The sequence below is a fragment of the Anas platyrhynchos genome, chromosome 3 (genome assembly GCF_047663525.1).
Source record: "Anas platyrhynchos isolate ZD024472 breed Pekin duck chromosome 3, IASCAAS_PekinDuck_T2T, whole genome shotgun sequence".
Taxonomy (NCBI): domain Eukaryota; kingdom Metazoa; phylum Chordata; class Aves; order Anseriformes; family Anatidae; genus Anas; species Anas platyrhynchos.
In genome coordinates, this window is record NC_092589.1 from 35,438,826 (window position 1) to 35,458,519 (window position 19,694).

The window sequence follows — 19,694 nt, forward strand, 5'->3', positions numbered from 1 at the left end:
ATGGGGTGTGTGGAGCTGGTGTTGGTGCGTGTGTACCCTGTAAATTCTGTTCCCTGACAGTGCTGCCCAGCTGTGCCTGCAGGGATCTCTCTCTGTGGTCCCAGAGAGACTTGGGGAGGGTTGCTCCCCTCCTTCCAGGTAGAGAGAATAAAAATAATTAAAAAAAAATAAAGAACATTTACCCCCAGGGTACTATATGCAGCATATCTTTAATTTAATAAAATAGAGGAAAAAAAGTTGCCTTTCAAAAGTACCAAAACCTGCTGGCTTCTCAGTCAGCTCATGTGGGGGAGGCCGGGGGCAGCCACAAAATGCCGGGCTCCTGGGGAGAAAAGAGCGCTGGGAGTGGCCCCCCTGCCCCTTCCCTGCTGGTGCCCGTGTGCTCCGTCCCCTGCGGCGCGGGGACAAGGCACTGCAGCGGGCTCTGCCCCCTCCTGCAGGCCTCCAGGCACTGGGGGGGCTCTGGCAAGACCCTAAGAAAGCCGGGGTCAGTGCCTCCAGTTGGCAGGGAAAAGAAAAAATGATGAAAAATGATGAGGAGGGTGGGTGGTGGTTGTGCTTCTCCGAAGGGCAATGACGCAGCCCAGAAGCAGCCTGGAGGTGCCCCCAGGCTTCTGGGCGCTGCGGCCTTTGGCCTGTAACAGCAGCGGCTGGAACCGAAAAGTAACCTACAGGGCTCAGCAAGCCTGGGCAGCTGCGAAAAGGGACGTGGAGCTGGGGCGAGGGACTGCCGAACCCAAACTCTGAGGTCCTGGCCTCGACTCCAGCTCTCCCGGAGCAGATCCCAGGCCTGGGGTAGGACGGGCTGCCTCAGAGCTGCGCCTGTCCTACCTGGAGCACCTCCTGGGAAGGGGGCTGGAGGGGCTGGCAGCTTCTGTCCTCTGCTCCCAGCCCCAGCACAGGCTCAGCTCGGTGCTTCCCTCGTCGTAGGGATGTCCCCAAGGCAGCGCTAGTGTTTTGCTTCCTCCTGCTGAGCCCTGGAGTAGTGACCGAAATGTGGAGACGTGCCAGCCAGAGGCAAGACGGGGCTGGGGAAAAAAAGCTCCCTTGTTCAATCTGACCTTGGAGGGACGCCACGAGGCGCGGGCGGGGCAGGAGCACCAGCAGCTCCGCGCTGGTTTCCCCCTGTGCCTCGGCTGGAAGCCTCTGACCCATTAAGGCAAAGAAAAAGGGTTGGGGCTGTGGCAGCCTGGCCTCGCCGCAGCCCCTTCCCTGGGAAAAGCAGTTGGAAAAGCGAGTCACTGGTCCCGCCTGCCCCTACCCCAACCCTGCTCCTCGGCGGGGTCCCCCGGTGGAGGTGGGACAGCGGGCACAGCTCGGAGGGACCCCGGCTGCCTAAACCTTCTGCGCGGGGGTCTCGCCGGCGGGCAGCTTCTTGCTGCGCTTCTTCATGCGGCTGCGGGCGTAGACGCGGAGGAAGAGGGCCAGGAAGACGACGGCGACGCCCAGCCCGCCCACCACGGTGACGGTGTGGCCGTAGATGAGGCAGGAGAGGAGGATGGCGAAGGCCTGGCGGAGCGTCATGATGATGGTGAAGACGGCGGCGCCGAACTGGTTGATGGTGTAGAAAATGAAGAGCTGGCCGCAGGCCGAGCACACCGACAGCAGCACGGCGTGCGCCGCGAACTCCGAGTGGCGGGCCATGAAGCGCAGCGACTCCAGCAGGGCGCCCTGCTCCAGCAGCGAGCCCACCGTGAAGAGGCAGGAGAAGACGTTGACGCCGAACATCATCTGCACGGGGGACATCTTGTAGGTGAAGAGGGCGTCCTGCCAGTTGGAGGTGAAGCTGTCGAAGACGATGTAGCCGGCCAGCAGCACCACGCCCGAGAAAGTGGTGACGGTGGAGGCGTGCCGGTGGGGAGCGCTGGACAGCAGGAACATGCTGACCCCCACGGAGATGAGGGCGGCCGTCAGGTACTCCCAGTACTCGTAACTCTTGCGGGACACCAGTTTGCCCATCATCATCACCGGGATCACCTTGGAGGCCTTGGCCAGCACCTGGGTGGGGAAGCTGATGTACTTGAGCGCCTCGTACTGGCACCAGCTGCTGAGGATGTTGGAGAGGGAGGCGAAGGAGTACTTGTACATGGGCGCCCCGTGGCGCGGCTGCTTGGTCAGGGCGCAGTACAGCCCGGCCACCGTGAAGGCCAGGATGCGGTTCATGAAGACGAGGAACTGGGAGTCCTTGAACTTCTCACCGGGGTCCGTTTCGGTGGCGCCGTACGTCCTCGTCATCACGCGCTCCTGGAGGACGCCCCACGTCAGGTAGGAGGCCTGCAAAGCGGGAGGAGCACGGACTCAGGGTCCTGCTGGGGCAGGAAGGACGGAGCCAGCCCGCTGTTCCTTGTGGTCACAGCTGGGAACAACCAGTCCCAACCTGAACCAGCCCTGCCCCGTTTTCAGCCTCCTCCCGGGAAGAGAAGCCCACAGAGCGACACCCCAGCGCACAAGGAGCGGTTGTTCCGAGCTGCCTGCTGAACCAGGTGGGCAGGGCTGGGGGACGTTACCGATGCCTTGCCGTGGGTTCGGTGCCAGCTCCCTGCAGTAGGGCCTGGCGCTTCTCCCAGTGGCCTCCGCATCGATTTTCACTTCCAACTGCCCAGGCCCATCCAAATCAAACCGAGTTTCAAACCCAGCAGATGAGATGTTCCTCTGGGGATGATCACTGGCTGGCACCTCTGCTATTTGTGCAGCCCTGGTGCCACAGCCCCTCCCAAAAGGAGCACAGACCTCTCCCATCATCCATCCCCTCCCGAGAAACCGCGCTGCAGAGACACGAAATGACTTGGGGGTGTCCTCGCAGCACGGCTGCGTGGGCACCGAACGGGAGGCCAGGATGTGGGTGTCTTCTGCTGGCTGCAGGTTTCGTAGCACAGAAATTATTTTTAGTCCTCACAGACCCAAAAAGCTTTGGCTGTAGATGAGACCTGAGGAAGCTAAAATTAAAAATTCCTCTTTTTTTTTTTTCTGTAGCTGGAGGGCAGCAGTACGAAGCAGCCCCCAAAGTGACCCTGGGAATTAAGCGGGCTCAAGCTACCTGCTGCTCTGATAAGGGCCAGAACAAAAGCAGCCCTAATAACTCCGCTGACACTCAGAATTTTCCCTATTCATGGCTCAGACAGACGAGTTGTCCCAATGCAGATGATGCCAGCTGAACAGCTCTGAGGTGATGCAGCAGCCCCGCAGGAGAGGCTGTGCCCCAGCCTCCAGCCCAGCCATCAAGGACAGCGCTGCATCCTTGGCCTTCAAAGGGCTGGGGGCACAAACCCAGTGTCCAGCTGCCCCTCCCGGAGCAGGAAGGCCATACAAACATGCAGAACCCTTACCTGCAGCCCAGCAGCACAGAAGAGCAGCTTCAGGACCTGTCGGGCTGTGGAGGACTCCGCGGGCTCTGCTCGGGGCGGCAGGGAGCCATCGTCCGGGTGTGCGGACTTCACCTCGGAGCCGAACACACACGACTTGATGACAGGGAAGCAAATGCCTCGGCCTGGAGGGGGTAAGAGAAGAGAATTCACCACCAGAGCCGGAGAGGCACAGCCTCCCTCCTTGCTGACCTCGGGGGAGGCAGGAGGTGGAAGGGAAGCCGCTGCCCTTACCTGTCTCCAGGTAGTTCTTTCTCTTGAAGTACTGGATGAGGAGGAACCCTGGCACCACGATACTCGCGTAGCCAGCAGCGTTGACGAAGAAACGGAAGAGCCAGAAGTCCCCCCAGGCGTCCTGCAGGGCAGGGGGGAACCCTTCCCCTGCAGCCATGGCGGGGAGCGCAGCCAGCACGAGGGGAACGCAAAATCTGCGGGCACGGAGAGGCAGGCGGTGGGCTGCCAGCACCCAGATCCCACCCCAGAGATGTCGGGCAGGAAAAGGTCCCTGGGGCTTCGTTAGCAGCTGTTAATTGTGTTTGCTCTGGCTCGGCAGCACTCGGACTGGGAAGCCTGGGCTCCCAGGATGGGAGAGGGTGTTTGAAGATAAAGGGCTGCTTTGGGGCAGAAAGCAGCTCCGAGCCCAGCCTCCCCAAGGGCAGCCCCTCAGGAATCCAGCAGGGCTGGGCGAGGCTGGGGTTGGGATTTTACCAACCCCCCGAAATCCTGCAGCTTTAGCCCAGCCCGGGGGGAGCTCACCCTTTCTCCGTCCCATCTCCCAGCCAGACCAGGACCCCCCCAAACACCCCCCTGCCAGCCCCGCCGCCAACCTCAGCGCCTTGGGGTTGGAAATTTGGGGTTGGAAAGCCGAGAAAAGCCCCACACCCTCCCCGCCGGCCACGTCTCCCTTCCCCACACCGGGGCTGGCAGCCGCCGGGCCCCGCTCGGCTCCGCCGTGCTGCCGCCACCCCCTCGGGTCCCGGAGGAGGAGGAGAAGCGGCCCCGGCCCCCGGGCTCGCCCCCCGCTGCCCACCTGCGGCCCGCTGCGGCCCGGCCCCGCTCCCGGCCGCCTGCCCTCGGCCCGCTCCCGGCGGCGGCCATGGCCCTGCCGCCCGCCCCACACCGCCCCCTGCCGCCGCGGAGGGGCCGGGCACCGCCATGGGGAGGCCTCGGGCCGCCCGTCAGGCCCCACAGCCCCAAATCCCCCCCAAATCCCCACACCCCCACACCCCAAACACCCCAAACACCCAGCACACAGGTAGAGGTGGCCCCCACGAGGCCGCCCAGAAGCATCTTGTGACACTCGTTTAAAAAAAACACCACACTTTTATTAAAAAAAAAAAAGAAAATTCTAAGTGCAGATGGCTTGATTCTGGGTTTTTCCGCCTCCCTCCCTCCCCCCCACCCCAAGCTGGTGCCGAGCCATCTCCCCCATGGCTGCTGAAGCGCCCTGGGCAGCTGTGGGGAGGTGCTGCTGTTCCCAGCCACGTTCCCTCACACCCATGGGGGACAGGGGAGGGAGGCGAGCAGCTGGAGGGATGTGGGAATCAGCCTGCCATGGGGGAACGCAAAGCTTTTAGACAACCTCCTGTGCCAGGAGATGGGTCGGGATCTTTCACACTGGGTCCAGAAGAGGAACCGTGGCAGCGGGACGTCAGGCGTGGCAGCAGAAGCAAGGATCCGTCACCCCATTTCTGGCACCTCCCGTGCTCTGTGCCTTCAGCCCCCATGGCGAGTGCTTGGTGGGGGGACAGAGCACCAAGCAGCGGGCTGGGCCCCCCCGTGAACCCAAAACAGGCTCTGCAGGCGGGGATCCCCCCTCCTCCCCGCTCCTCTCTGCTGCCCGCTGCCCCTCACCGTGCTGCCAGGCGGGGAGCGGGGTGGGTTGGATCACACGAGACCTGGGGTGCCCGCAGTCAGAACAAAATTTATTAGAGCGAGGGGTTCCTGCTCACCCCACACTTGTTCTGCTGGTGTTTGGGGTGCCAGGGGACGCTCTGTCCCCCGTGCGGTGTGATAAAGGAGTCCTCTCCTGCTCCATCCAGGAGCCTGCAGAGCCCAGCAATTCACACCTGTGGCAGGGAGGGGAAATTCAGTCCTGCTGGGCACGAAGCCTAGAAAAAAAAAGCCTTCCCCATGTGTAGTGCTCATGGTGCCGCCTCCCACCGTCCAGGAAGGCAGCCTGAGGCCAACAAAACTTCTCTCCCGGGAGGGTGAAACATCTCCCAGCATGGCTCCGCGCCCCCGGCACTGCGGGCAGGCAGGGTCCCGGCGGGCATCAGGGCAACAGCGCGGGGCGAGGAGGCTGCCCGCCGGGCCAAGGAGTCCAGCCGCTCACTCAGAGCACACCACGGGCTTCCCCGAGATCTTCAGGTCGTCGAAGGGCAGCAAGGCGAGGAGCTGCAGAGACCAAAGGTTTTTTTGTGTCAGCATCCAGGCTGCTTCTCCGCCGGTCCCCTCCAGCCACCCGCCTCCCCGGGGAGGTGCCGCCCCACGAGGGGCTGGCAGCGCTGCCCGCACTCACGTCGTCGTTGCCGTCAGCCAGGTCCTGCGCCGTCTCGTTCTCCATGTTCCTCAGTAGGGTGTCAGCCCCGGAGTGCGAGAGGATGGAGGCGATGGCAGCATCCCTGTGGCACACGGCCAGGTGCAGCGGGGTGCAGCCGTTGTACATCTGGGCGTCCACGTAGGCCCCGTTGAGCAGCAGGAACTGCACGGCCCTGCGGTTGCAGCACTCCACTGCCAGGTGCAGCGGGGTCTTGCCGCTCGTGCCCTCCTGCGGACAACAAGGACGTGGGTGTAGGGTCCCCAGAGCCCCCCATCTGCCCTGATCCTTCCTCTCCACCCCATCCAAGCGGAGCGCTTCCCTGCCCCAAAGCCGGGGGACGTCCTCTTGGCAGCCCGTCCTCACCTGAACGTCGATGTTGGCACCGCTCTGCAGCAGCAGCGACATCATCTCGATGTTCCCCTTCAAGGTGCTGATGTGCAGACAAGCCAAGCCTGGGGTGGGGAGACAGGAGAGAGCCACCCTCAGCACCCTGCGCGGCCGGCTTCGCGCGTAGGCGACGCAGAGCCGTCACCATCTAGGTCTCACCTTGCCAATTCTGCAGCTGCAGGTCCTGGTGGTGCTCGGGGGGCTCGGCCGTGCCCTGCAGCAGCTGCTGGGCGCAGTAGAGGCACTGCTGCTCGCAGGCCAGGTGCAGGGGGGTGTTGCCGTTGCGGTCCTGCAGCCCCAGGTTGACTCCCTTGCGCATCAGCGCCTCGACCACAACGGGCTGCTCCAGGTACACGGCCAGGTGCAGCGGGGTCTGGCGAGGAGCAGGGGGCAGAATTAGGGGGCTGGAGGGGCATCCCTTCACCCTCGGTGCTGGGAGATGCCGATTCCCTCCCCCTGGGTTTTCTCCTCCCTGGAAAGGGACTGCTCACACGGGACCGTCGCCGTGCTCTGTGGCGTGTGGGTGGGCAACCCCCGGGGAAAGGGCAGGTGGATTGGGTGCCTGCTCGGGGTGGCACCCGCCCTCCTCTTCTGCCCATCACAGCCACATACCTGGAAAAGGTCATTCTGGGTCTCCAGCATCTCTGTGGGCAGGTGAGCAATGCAGAAGAGAGCCACATCGGGGGCGCAGTGGATAATGGCCAGGTGAACCAACCTGCAGCGGGGAAAGAGGTGGAAAAAGAAAGGAAAAATCAGTCCCATGTGACCCATCTGTCCGCTCTGAGCACCGGTGGCTCCTCTCCCTGGCCCCATCACGCAGACGGGCCTCCAGCCCTGGGAGGATGGAAGAGGCCAGGAGGTGTAACGGAGAGCCTGAGGGCTGGCTTTGGCCACTGGGTGGGAGGCTTGGAGCCGGGTGGCTGCCAGGGGAATTCCAGCTCCCCGCTGCTGGCCATGCAGGACAACACTTCTGTTTTCCCCTGCACCAGGGTGGTCAGCAAAAGCCAGGCAGGAACCCGGCAGCGATCCAACTCCACCTGTGTGGCACAATCCCCGCGCCAGCCCACGCCGATTTCCTCTTCTCCCTTCCACATCCTTCCCCTTTGGCAACGCCGGCACCGGGCAGAGGGACACCAGAGCTCCCCGCAGAGCTTGGTGGCCGGCAGAGAGCCCCAGTCCCCGGCACCCATGGCTGTTCGACGCCCCGGCAGCCTGGGCTGCCCCAACCTGCGGGCAGATTTCCTTCCCATCCCACTCGTCCCTTCCCCTTCCTGCCGTGATGCTCGTGCGGGTTTCGCCCCGGTCCTCGCTGTCCACGCGCAGTCAGAACAGAAGTGAGAGCAGCAGCAGCGAGCCCGGAGGGAGTTTCCAGCCCGGCAGCGCTAACCTGCTGCGCCCCAACCCCTCCTGCACAGGGGTCTGGGCCCCTGGAGGGTGTGGGGTGGAGGTGCAGGACAGCTCTTGAAGGCAGGAGGGAGGTGGAAGGGCGCAGGGCCCAAGCAGCCCAGCAAAGCCACCTCCTCCACAGGCCAAACCAGCACCTGGCACCCCGGGCACCCTCAGGCGAGCCCCATTTTTGGTGGCGAAACAAGCAAGTTCCTCTTCGCCCCACTGCCTGCGGAGAGGCTGTGCCCAAAGGGCTGCGTCCCCGGGGAAGCCCCGGGTCACGACGCAGCAGGGAATTCCCCGTGGGAAGCAGAGGACACCCACGTTTTGCCTCCACGAGGCCACCGAGTGCACCCTGCACCCCCGATGCTCATGGGGAGGGCAGGGGGCTGGTGGAGTCCACCCCAGGACCAGCTGCAGGTGCCCACCCTGCCCTCAGCAGGGCTCCCACGGCCCTGAGGGAGCAATTAGGGCAGGGAGATGCCCCGATGGGTTTGCACCTGCACGAGGGTGGCCTCTGCCCGCTGCCGGGGACAGCCCCTGCTTCTCCAAACCCGCTCCCGGGCGCCACGTGCGAGGGGAGGGCAGGATGTGTCGCTCGCAGGTACGGAGCCCTCAGCTCAGCCCGGGGACTTTCCGAAGCCATTCAGGTTGAACTTTAAACCCCTGCTGCTTTCACTTTCCAGAGCCCAACTTGGCTCCCGGGGGAGAGAGCTGTGCCCAGAGGCGACGTGCCGGAGGGGGGGGAGCACCCCTTAGGAATCCCCCGCGCCCCACGCCACCCCGTCCCCACGTGGGCACAGGTGGGGCGGCCACACGGGGGAGGTGGAAACCCCAGCCCTGCACCAGCAGCACCTCCCTCGCCCCGGGACAGGCAGCCCTGCAGCTCCACGTGAGCCCAGCGTGGAAGCTGACGCCAAAATTTGGACATCTTTGCTGCAGGGGGGTCAGAGGCTGCACCGCCAGCGACCCTTCCCGGAGCTCAGCCTTTCACCTCGACGCTGGGACGTGCCCGCTTCGCAGGATTGCCATTAATTATTTTTATTTTCCACCCTCTGTGTCTTCCTTCTCCACCCAGGCACAGCCTCCTCCCGTGCTTTCGTTTCTGCATTCGTTCCCCTCTTTCCTCATCCGCCGGGCCTCAACTTCCCGAAACGGCTGCAGGGGCCGCGAGCTGCTGGGGGAGCACCCAGCAGCACCGGGTCCCAGGAGGTCCCCATTTAGGTGCACCCGTGCTGTCCACGGGAACAATTTGCTCCCAGCTCCTCGTTTCGCCTGAGCAGAGGAGTAGGAAGCCGTGCAGGCGTTTTTTGGTTTTTTTTTTGCACAAGGGGAGCTCGTTAGCAGGAGGAAATGGCATCAGCAGCAAGGCAGGGGAGCGCGAGCGGGGAGGAAAACAGCGGGGGAATTCCACGCTTGCCCCGCTCCCCTGCTCCTTCATCCTGCCCTGCTAAGCGCTTCCTCGGGCAGCAGCAGGAACCTCTGCCAGGAGGAGCAGCGCGGGCAGCCCAGCGCCGAGGTGAGCCTGTGCGGGCGGAAAGCCTGAGGAGGCATCCTCGAGGGCAGGCTGAAGTCATCCGAGCAGGGAAAAACCTCTCGCCAGCACGGCCTCGAGAGGCCTTCACTGCGTCAAGTCAGGTTTGCAAGCGTGTGAGCCCTGCAGACGCCAGGAACTTTGGGGGAAAAGTGGTTAAAAGAGGCAAGAGGAGACCTCGTGCTTGATGGCTGCCCCAGCAGGCGAGGCTCAGCAGGGAAGACCCCCCCGGGCTACCACAGTCACGGGGAGCCCAGTACATCACCAAATTTACCCAAATTTACTCCCCCAGCCCTTGCTAACGCAGCTCAGCCCGCGAGTCACCGGCACGTGATTTCTTATCAGCAGACGGGGCAGCACTTGCCGCTGCTGGAAGGAGGAAGTCGGGCTTCCTCTGCTCCCCCCTGCCCCGAGGTGCTGCTCCCCACCGCGCACGCACGCCTGCCCAGAAGGGCTCCGTCCCCGCTTCCAGGAGGTGCACGCTGAGATCTGCCTGCCAGGAGCCAGCCAGGGACCCCCGAGCAGCGGTGCCACCAGCTGGCCCACCACCGCCCGGGGAACGTCGCCGTGGCTTGGGGTACCCGTGGCAGAAGCCCTAAGAAAGGGAAATGCTCCAGGCAGAAGGCGCAGCCCTGGAGAGAGGAAGAGCTGCCTGCTTTCCTGCGCTGACACCTCGCAATCCTGCCTCTCCCGAGCTCGCCGGGGCTGCCACGGACCCAAGCAAACGGGGAGGTCTTCCCAAGTGCTGGAACGCTACAGACCATCCCCTCACGTCCCATCCCGCCCCAAAGGAGCCATCCCACACCCACCCCTTTCCCAGGACGCCGGGCTCACGCGTCTGGCCGGCGAGGCCAGGCAGGAGGGGGTTTTCCTCGGTGAAACTCCTAACAAAGGGTGAGCTTGTTCGGAGGCCAGGCCACGCCAACAGCGCTGCCTGCTCCTCGCAGCTCGCCACCCCTGCTGCTGGAAAGCCCCGCTCCTCGCTTCCACGCGGAGCAATCCCAGCGGGATGCAGCGCAGCACAAAGAGGAGCCGGGCTGCGAGGAAGAGACGGAGTTTGCAAAACTCCTCGGAGGAGACTGCTTGGGGAGGACAGGAGCAGCCCTGGCTGGGCTCGCGCTCTGACCCTAAGCACACCCCAGCCATCAGCCCTGCCCCTGCCTGCCTCTCTGCGCCCTTGCCCAGCTACTACAGCCCTGACTTCCCCAGGGCAGAGGGCTGCTGGTCACACGGGGGCGGTTTGGGTGAGGGCTTTTGAGGCTTCTGCAAAGGTTTCTTGGAAGCCGGCTGCTGGCGTAGGGGCGCCCACGCGTTTTGCCGGCCGTCACGCCCCCCATCTCCTGCGTTAGCCAACTTCCTTCCCACGCAAGCAGGCCCCCTGCTAATTTTGAGCGAGAAACCCTTGGGTTTAGCCCCGTGCCTTCGCCCTGCATCCACCGGCGCTCTCCTCGTGCAGGAGGCCATCCCGGGAAGATCCTGCTGGCTCTCTAGCTGGTGTAGCACGCCCCTCGCCTCTGCCACCCCCTTGTGTGCTTCTGCCACAAGTGCCAGGCTGAAAGACACAGCCCCTGGCACGCACGGCTCACTGCCCGCGACATCCCTGCCGTGCAGGTGGGAGGGCAGGGCTGTGGGCAGCTGATAATTTCGCCAGATCCTTCTGGGCAAGCACGGTGCCCTTCTGGGTGCTGCTGGGTACCAAGCCGGGGCAGCTGGGGAAACAGGAACTGCTCAGCCCAAGGCCTGAACTCGTTGTGTTTTCAGAATTACAGCGTTACAGAGAAGCGTGATTGCCCAAGGCTTCTGGGGTGTAATGGTGGGACTGGTCTCGCTCAGCCTGGGGCCGCTTTGGGGCAGATGGTGGAGCACGGCGGGCGAGGTGACCGAGGTGACAAGAAGCTGCCTGGTTTGGCTGGCTATATGGAGGGGATGCAGCCCGTGGGCATCTCATCCCATTCCTCTGGGAACCCTCTGCCACCCTGACAGGCCTCTGTTCCCTGGACTTTCACAGCATTTTGCTCCCAGCCCCGGTTTCCTTTTGCACACAAAACCGACGGCAGCTCGAGGCTGTGCTGGATGCTCAGCACTGCTAAATATAACCGCCACCCACCTCTCCCGCAGGGTCAGGAGGAGAGCCAGGAATAGAAGAGGCTGGAGCCCACAGCCTGGCCGCCCCGACCACAAGAATACAGTTTCTTTCCAGCACTGGCAGCAGGCTCCCTGCGCTGACCCCTCCGGCCCCGAGCTGTGCGAGCAGCCCCAGCAGGCTTTTTGCTCCCTCCCTTGCCCTTTGCAGATTTCCTGTTCCGAGCTGCACCCTAAAGAGAGAAAACAGAAGAGCAACTGCAGCCATTCGGAGAGTGCTGGGAGAGCCTCTCCTGCCTGGGGCAACTCGGGCGCCACCGATTCACGTTTCCCCAGTTAATGACAAGCCTGCGTGAGCTTGGCTCTGGCCGAGCAAGTCTGACAAGCGGCGGGCTCGGCCCCCTGGCAGCACAGACCCGAACCATGTCCCCAAACAGCCGCATCCGCTGATGAACGCCGCCGCCGGGTAAGCCCCGGGCTGCTCTTCTGCCGCGGTATTTCCGCAGGCCTGCCTAAAATACCCGTGGCTCTCCCTGCGGGCACGCTGGCCGTGGTGTTACGGCCGGGACAGAGGGTGAAGTACCATGCAGGGGAGCTCCGGGTTGGTCTGCAGCAGCCAGCACCATCTCTGCGCCCGCTGCGGAGCATGGGCAGCCGCGCGCGGGCAAAGCTTGCTCGCTGCCAGGCTCCCAGCCAGTGCTCGGAGCAGATCCCACAGGGAGCGTTAATGAACTCATTAGCAGCCGTGCAGGTTCCTTCCTAAGCAGGAAGTAAACACCCGGGCTCGCTCCCGGCTCGCCAAGGCCAGCCTCCCTGCAGCTCCAGCAGCAGCCCGCTCGCTGCACGGGCACGACTCGAGGCGTTTGTTCCCTCGCTTCTGCCAGTGCCTCGGAGTTTCTCTTCCTCCTGCACCATTACTCAGTGTTAAATGCCAGCCGGGGCTCGGGGCAAGGCTCCTGAACTGCGAGCACACTGCGTGCACTTGCGATGGAAGCCATCCATCGAGGGGGATGTAGGAGAGGAGAGCCGTGGCTAGCTGAACGCAGTCACCAGGAGCCAAAGCGAGTAGCCCCGGTGAAAGGCTTTTGCCCTTGAGGAGGGCACTGCAGCCGCGGGAAGCCCCCTGCCCTGAAAGGAGCCAGGCCCCCTCTGAAAGGAGCCAGCCCCCTCCGTCACGGCGTGGTGCCCATCACAGCGCTGCCGCTGCACAAGGCCACCTCCAGCGGAGAGCCACCATCCATCCACGGCCCTCGGGGTGTCGCGCCATGCACACGGGCGACCTTTTGGGTCTCTGCCACCCACCAGGTTGGGCAGCCCAGCTCTCCCCGTGGCTCGGGGAGCTCCGTACCCCTGGCTGCTGCGCTCCCACCCCAGCTCCCTGGTGAGCACCCCGTGCCGTGCCGTGCCGTGCCGTGCCACCCTGCGCTCACTCACGTGTCGCCATCCTCCGAGACGAAGTTGAGCGCCTCCAGCTGCCTCCTGCTCAGCCCCTTGGCTACCGGTGGTGGCTCCTCGGTCCCGCAGGCTGGTGGCAGCCGGGGCAGCGCCTCGGGGAGGGCTCCAGAGCCGTAGCTGGAGTCCAGGCGCTCCTCGGCGGGCGGCTCCTCTCCGGGGCGCTTCTCCTCGGGGGGCTCCTCGGCGGGCACCGGGGGCTCGACGCCAGCCGGGGCGTCCCGGCCGCCGGGCAGCGAGCGCAGGGACTCGATGCCGGAGTCGCACTGCCCCTCGTCGCCCTCCCAGCCCGCAGCCTCCTTGCGGCACCTCGCCATCGCTCCGCGCTCAGCGCCCACCGCCCGCCCGCCCCGGGCCCCCCGGCAGCGGGGGGCTCATGGCCACAAAGCCAGCGAACGGCGGCCGGCGCACAGGCAAAGCGCTGCGGCTCCTCCTCCTCCTCCTCCTCCTCCTCCTTCTCCTCCTCCTCCCCTGCCCGCACTGACTCAGCCGCACCCGGCTCCGCCTGCCCGGGATTCCCCCAGCGCCGGGGGTGCCCGGGCGGGTGGCTCCTGCGTCCCCGAGCCCCGGGGTGCTCGCTGGCAGCGCCCCGAGAGGGTTTTGTCCGCCCTCTGTGCACGCTGCAGCTCGTTGCTTTGCAGCAGGCAGGTGGCGAGGGTGGCTGCTGTGCTGCTGAGCTGGGGTGGCTGCAGGGGCAAGAGCAGGCGGCATGCAAGGACCAAGCTGAAACAGCAGCTGGGCCCATCAGCTGCTGACCAGGTCTCTCCTGACTCAGCGCTCTCCTCCCGAGAGCAAAACTGTCCCTGTTGTTCATGGATCTGCTTTATCCAGCTGCTTTCCAGTGCCCCAGGCAACAGGCTGTCCTCAGAAGGCTGCCTAGATGCAGGTGACCCTTTGCAATTGATGTCCCTCTCGCCCTCTGCAAGGCGCACGCCTCCCCAGCTGGACCCAGCAGCAGGGGATGGCCCCGCTCGTGCCCCGCACCTGCACGGGAGCTCACCTGGGCACAGCTCGGCGGTGGCTGCGGGGCAGAGTTCGCAGCAGCCGCATGCAAAGTGCCGAGGACTTCCCCTCCTGGGCTGCAGCTGCCGCTTCGGCTCTGCGTCACCAGCCAGCCCTCCGACCGCAGGCTCGCTGCCAGCAAGCTGCCCGTGAAAAGTGCCTCCGGGCGGGCAGGAAGGGAGGTTTAGGGCCACGAGGACAGGGGCAGCGCAGCAGGAGGCGGGCGGAGGAAGTCTCCGTGGGCATCAGTAGCCTCCTGTCACAAGTTTGTCCTCCCACGCTCAGGTTCTCTTTCGGTTTCGCTGGTCGTGCTGCGCTGCCTGGGTGCAAGATGCTAAGGGCAAGAAGCTCCTGCACCTCACCATGCCCATTGCAGGGCACAGATCTGGGTCATGCCTTCACGCCACCCCCTCCTGCACCTTGCCAGCGCCTGCATCTCTGTGCCTGCAGCTGCCACTCCTCATCCTGCTGCTTGCAGCTGATAACCCGCGGAGCCTCACGCGGGGCAGAGTCAGGCTGGGTCTGGCTGGGGCCTGGGATGGGGACCGGGCCATCACAGCCGACCCGCGCGCAGCTCAGAAGTCTCACACGTCCTGTGGGATCCAGAGTGAAGCCAAAAGGTGCCCCCTTTCTTCCCACACCCAGAGTTCCTGCTCTTTCAACTTTTCATACCCAGCTGCTGCTGGGTTACCCAGCGAGAGCCTTCCCAAATGCCTTTCCTGTTTTCTGTTCTGTTTTGCGCAGGTAGTGGTGGAGAGACTGTGCGCATTTAAATATAAGGAGAGGCCAAATCTGAGCGTGATTTGCTTCTGAGGATTTAAAAAATGCAGCCCTAACTCTGGGCTCTCTCCAGCCCCCTTGAAGCTGGCACTCCAGTGCCTAAAATCGCAGGGAGAAACCCAGAGGAAAGACTCCATTCCCACTAGAGGTCAGTGTCAGCACATGGCGCTCCGAGCTGCTCCGGGTGACCTCTCCGGCACCAAACTCAGCCCAAAAAGAGTGGCCCAGAGGCTGGCCCCTGAGCAGCTGGGGGCATGGGGGCACAACCCTACAATTTCCTGCAATTTCCACACACCAGCTGCAGCCTGAGCCTGGCACCGTCCCCTTATCTTCTCCACCTCTCCTTGGGCTGTTTGCTGGGTGAGGTGAGCGCAAGGAGCCTGAAAAAGATGGAGAGAGATGAAGCCTGTGTCTGCTCTGAGGGCAGAAGGCCAGAAAGGTGCCAGACCCCAAAGCTCCTACCTCATTTCCAACACCAGGGATATCTTCAGGTACCCTGAGCAGCGGCCCAGACCTCTGCCTGGGGCTCCAACACCACACGCACCAGGCTCCTAACGTAGAGCAGAGGCCCCAGGAGTGCAAGGGAAGCCGCAGGAGAAGTGACAGGGCTTCTCCTCGGGCTGCTGCTCCGTGCATCTCGCTGCAAACCAGCTCTGTGGTGCACCAAACAGGGTCACCTGGCTTTGTGGCCCAACAGGGTAAGGCAGGAGCGTGCCTCTCAGAGGAATCCATGCCCCAAGGCGAGGACATTTCCTCGCTGACCAGGACAGATGGGGTGGGGTGCTCCTCCGGCACCCACTTTTTGGAAACGGGCCTAGCAAACGCTGCCTGCCCTCTTGTGGTGGCTGGGGCTGAGATCACAGTGTCGCCGCGTGTCCCCGAGGACGCCACTCGGGGCTCCTGCCCCACTTCTGCCCCAGTTCTGCAGGGTTTTCCCCACTCGGAGTTTTCCTCCTTGCTGTCCACGGTGGTTGCCTCCTTTCCTTTTGGTCTGCACTCCCGTAATGTCACAGGAACCGTGGCTCCAATAAGCGACGCAGAGGTCATCCTGCGGTGTCCTTGCCGGGCAGGAGGTCAGCAAGGCCCCAGCCGATGCTCTCCCCGACAGGGAAGCACAATTCCCGCTGCCACACCAAGTCGTGCAGTGCAGAGGGCAGCTTCCAGCTCCTCCTGTCCTTCGTGCCATGGGTAATTGGGTGTGTGATGGGAAGGAAGGAAGGCGGATCGATGTACTCCTCGCATGGGGCTCGCACCTAGCTCACCCTGCTCCCAGCCCCTGCCTGCGCCTCCAAAAGCCCAGTGCTGGGTAGAAAGGTGCACGACGGAGATAAAGGGGCAGGGAAATCCTCGCAAAGCGAGTGAACAAAAAAACCTCAGGCGCCTTAACAAAATTTCATCCTTAATTTCATTCTTAATGTCATTCCCTCTCCTCATGTGACCCTCCACAGTGATGCTCTCCGTTCACCTCTGTGCGAACGCGCGGATGGCAGCGCCTCGCTGCGCACTCCTCTGTGCGCTCTGCGGCTCTCCCAGGGGAGACGGCAGATGTGGCTAGGAACGGGGAGGGGGTGGCAGATGGCCTGGGAGCACAGATAATCAAAACCACGCATAATTAGCTGGTGAAACGCCGCCCGAGGTGAGAGATCTTGTCACCTGGGGCTCCCTTTGTAGGCAGTGGGAAGCTGACTGCCTTCCAGAGGGTCACCGGCGCCTGGCCGCCCCGCCGAGAGGAGACATCTCCTCCCTCCCCGGGGATGACTGTGGGGCAGGGGCTCCCCTCCCTGCTGTCTCAGCCCCCCGTCCCAGCAGCGCTCCAGGTGGCTGCTCTGGTCCCCGGCAGGGCGCTGCCCGAGGTATTACTCATACACGCTCAGCTCCGCTCCCCGGAGAGCGAAACCTCTGAGCTGCCAGGCCGAATTAGGGCTTGCGGCTCTCCGCGCTTGCAGCAGGGTGCTTTGGGAATAGGCTTGGGCGAGGCACGCTGCTGTAAGCAGCCGAGGAACCCAGGAAGGGGTTGGGAGAGGTGGGTGAGCAGGGAGGGGGGAAAGCTCACACCGCTGCCACTCTCCGGGCACTTGGAGAGGTCGCCGCTGCTCCGGAGTTGTGTCAGACCCGATGGATGTCCTGAGGGCTGTCAGGCAGCATGTGGGTAGCCGTGAACCCCCTTTTCATTGCTGAGGGAGGCACCAGATTGCCTGCCAGGCAGCCGCAGGGAGGAAAGCCATTTAACCTGAGCCTGAAACCTCTGTGGAGCCTCACGGATAATTGCGGTGATGGAGAAATAGCCTCTCGTGGGGCTGGGTGGAGAATAAACAAACTGCACACAGGCAGCTCGTTGGAAAGGGAAGGAGGAGAGCACGAATCTGAGGGTTTCCAGGGACAGCAATAATCCCCAAGCGTGAAATGTACCGTCGAGCACAAGCAGCAAAACCACCTGCCCCTCCATCCCAAAATCGGCACATCTGTGGGCCGCCAGCATCCTGATGGTGGAGGTGTGGGGCCTGTCTGCTGATGCCGAACGGGATGGCTTTTTCGGGCTGCACCTCACTTCTGCTCATCAGAAACCCCCTTTTCATCAGAAATTTCCCTCTCGCAAATCCGTGATTTGGCTGGTGGCAAAGACCCCCGCGGGTTTCAGCGAGTTTCCCTCACACAGAAAAAAAAAAACAAACAGCAAAGAAAGATGGAAAAAAAAGGGGGGGGAAATAAAATACACGCCCTTGGATCTCCTGCCAGCAGACATGCAGTCTGAGTGTAGTCGAGAAAAAATGTGACTAATGGCACAGATTTCCTGTGAGGACAGCGATCACAGAGGTAAATGGCAGCAGAGCAGTCAATATGGCCAAGCAGCAGCAGCTAAGGGATATGGTTTAACTGGAGCAAGGAGCGCATCCCATCACCCACACTCCCCTCGTTGCGTTTTTAAAGAGTAACTTAATTGGAGCGACACATTCAGGAAGGCTCACGCAGCCTGCACAAAATATCTTGGATATTTCTAAATATAATAGGCTGCTGTTTCCAGGCTCAGACAACCCCGTGTCCAACGCAAGGGGATTTTCTCTTACACATCTTCTTGAGACAGGGGAAGGAGCACACCACTAGCTGTTGTTGACTGCTTAGGAACAAAAGGTTAAGGCTTGATCATCCTTGACCTTTTGGACATAATAAAGCTAGAACCAGTATTATATATATGTATATATATGATGCTACAGAAGTTTGTGGCAAATGCAGCTTTCCAAGTTGTTTATGGTGCAGTGTGCTAGAATTAGGACTCCTGGCTTCTCTCTCTGATGGTGACACAGAGCACAGCCTCGGTCGTTGCCCCTCTTCCTTCAGTTTTCTCCGGAAAAGTTAATTCCCAGGAATTGAGCCGTGTGAGCTTTGGGGAGAGAGGGTATCTGAAGGAGCTGCAGTGCAGGGCCGTCGCAGCAAGTTGTGGTGTGGGGTTCTGGACACCGAGGGCAACGTTTTAGAGCCCTGTGTTTGCATTTCAAGGAGAAAGAGTGTAGGGAAGGAATAGTGCCAGGAAATCAGGCAAAACCTCTCCTGCTGGTCTGCAGAAAGGTGAACCAGGTGGAAGAGACCTACACACCCTATAGCCTTCTCTCTCCCATTCTCTGTGGGGCGGCTTTGCTCTTTTCAGCACGTTACCAGCTGTGCCCTTGGATTCATCTCCGAGGATATAAACCCACCACATGCCTCTTTCGTGCAGAAGGTGGCTGAGAACTTGCATAATTTCAGTTTGGATGGAGCAGGGCACAGAACTTCCCTGTGACACCTCGCTCAGAAATAGCACCGCTGACGATGTGCTTGGTACTGTCGTCTCCAAGGCACAGAAAACGTTCTGCCAGGGCCACAATCCAAGATGCTCGATACAAAAAAGCCTCCTTCTGGCTCACCGGTAGCCGTGGAAGGAACCCACCGGTAGGAGATCCGTGGCGTGGATGGCTCCAAAGGGTTGGTGGCAGCACGCATCCCAAGGCTCAGTCTGAGCCCGTAATGGGCCTGAAATGGGTAAAGTGTAGCGAGAGTTTGTGGTGGTGCTGGGCACCCCTCTGAAGCATTGCAAAGTCAAAGGTTACCATGAATTCAAAAGTGCAGGGACAAATTCACCTTTTCTTCCTTCACCATCCTTGGGGACAGCGCCGCTCCTCCGGGATGCTGACCCCACACACACCCCTGTGGCCACGAAGAACAGAAATGCATCCATGGATGCAAATTGTTTGCAAATGCCTGCTGGTGTGCGTCTGATAGCAGACAGTGCTGCTGTGGGAATCCCAGCAGGTGAGGGCTCGTGCCCCTTCACCTTGCCCTGCCACGGTGCACACACCGAGGATGGGTCCGAAACCCCTGAGAGCCCAAATCTGCCTATAGGGTCGGGAAGGGGGTGCCTGAGCAGCAGGCAGTGAAATTCAGAGCAGGCTGTTCCTGCTTGCTGCTGTTCCCATGGAAACAGGGGAAAGGAGAGAGGAAATCCATCCCCAGCCTCTTTGGAAGAGGAGCTCCTCCAGCAGCACCCCGCCTGCCACGCCTCTTTCCATAGGAGGCAGTGGCTGCATCATTTCCCCCTAGACGTGTGTCTCCTTGGGCCTGCTGCCCTTCCCTTCCCTTCCCTTCCCTTCCCTTCCCTTCCCTTCCCTTCCCTTCCCTTCCCTTCCCTTCCCTTCCCTTCCCTTCCCTTCCCTTCCCTTCCCTTCCCTTCCCTTCCCTTCCCTTCCCTTCCCTTCCCTTCCCTTCCCTTCCCTTCCCTTCCCTTCCCTTCCCTTCCCTTCCCTTCCCTTCCCTTCCCTTCCCTTCCCTTCCCTTCCCTTTTTTGAGCCCACTGCCCATGCTGAGGCCTTCCTCAGACTCCCCCACCACAGGGCTGGCAGAGAATCCCCCAAAGACGTTCTGTGCCCTGCTGGAGCTGCTGCTACCCACGGGAACATCCCACAGCCCCCTCCCCAGCCAGCGGGGCCGAGCTTTTACAGCCCCCTGGAGGTCCCCAGCGTGGTGGGGATGAGCTGGGGAGAGGCGCAGCGGGGTGTCCGTCCTGGGTGGTGTGTCCCACGGTGGTGTGTCCATCCTGGGGCAGTGTGTCCCATGGCAGTGTGTCCATCCCCTGGCCGTGTGTCCATCCTGGGCCGTGCGTCCATCCCGCAGTGGCGCATCCATCCCAGGACACCCC

General features: G+C 62.4%; 2 protein-coding genes across 2 annotated transcripts; both read right to left on the reverse strand.

The window, feature by feature from the left end:
- Positions 1-190: 190 nt before the first annotated feature.
- Positions 191-4,514, reverse strand: SLC35B2 (solute carrier family 35 member B2). Its single transcript, XM_038176682.2, has 4 exons — positions 4,393-4,514; positions 3,597-3,790; positions 3,327-3,487; positions 191-2,274 (listed from the first exon to the last, which is right to left on the reverse strand). The coding sequence occupies exons 1-4, from the start codon at positions 4,458-4,460 to the stop codon at positions 1,336-1,338; spliced, it is 1,362 nt and encodes a 453-aa protein (XP_038032610.1). The 5' UTR covers positions 4,461-4,514; the 3' UTR covers positions 191-1,335.
- A 752-nt stretch (positions 4,515-5,266) lies between these two features.
- Positions 5,267-13,184, reverse strand: NFKBIE (NFKB inhibitor epsilon). Its single transcript, XM_038176692.2, has 6 exons — positions 12,728-13,184; positions 6,904-7,006; positions 6,451-6,664; positions 6,268-6,356; positions 5,884-6,132; positions 5,267-5,759 (listed from the first exon to the last, which is right to left on the reverse strand). Exons 1-6 carry the CDS (start codon positions 13,060-13,062, stop codon positions 5,694-5,696), a joined length of 1,056 nt encoding a protein of 351 aa, XP_038032620.1. The 5' UTR covers positions 13,063-13,184; the 3' UTR covers positions 5,267-5,693.
- Between the last annotated feature and the right edge of the window lie 6,510 nt (positions 13,185-19,694).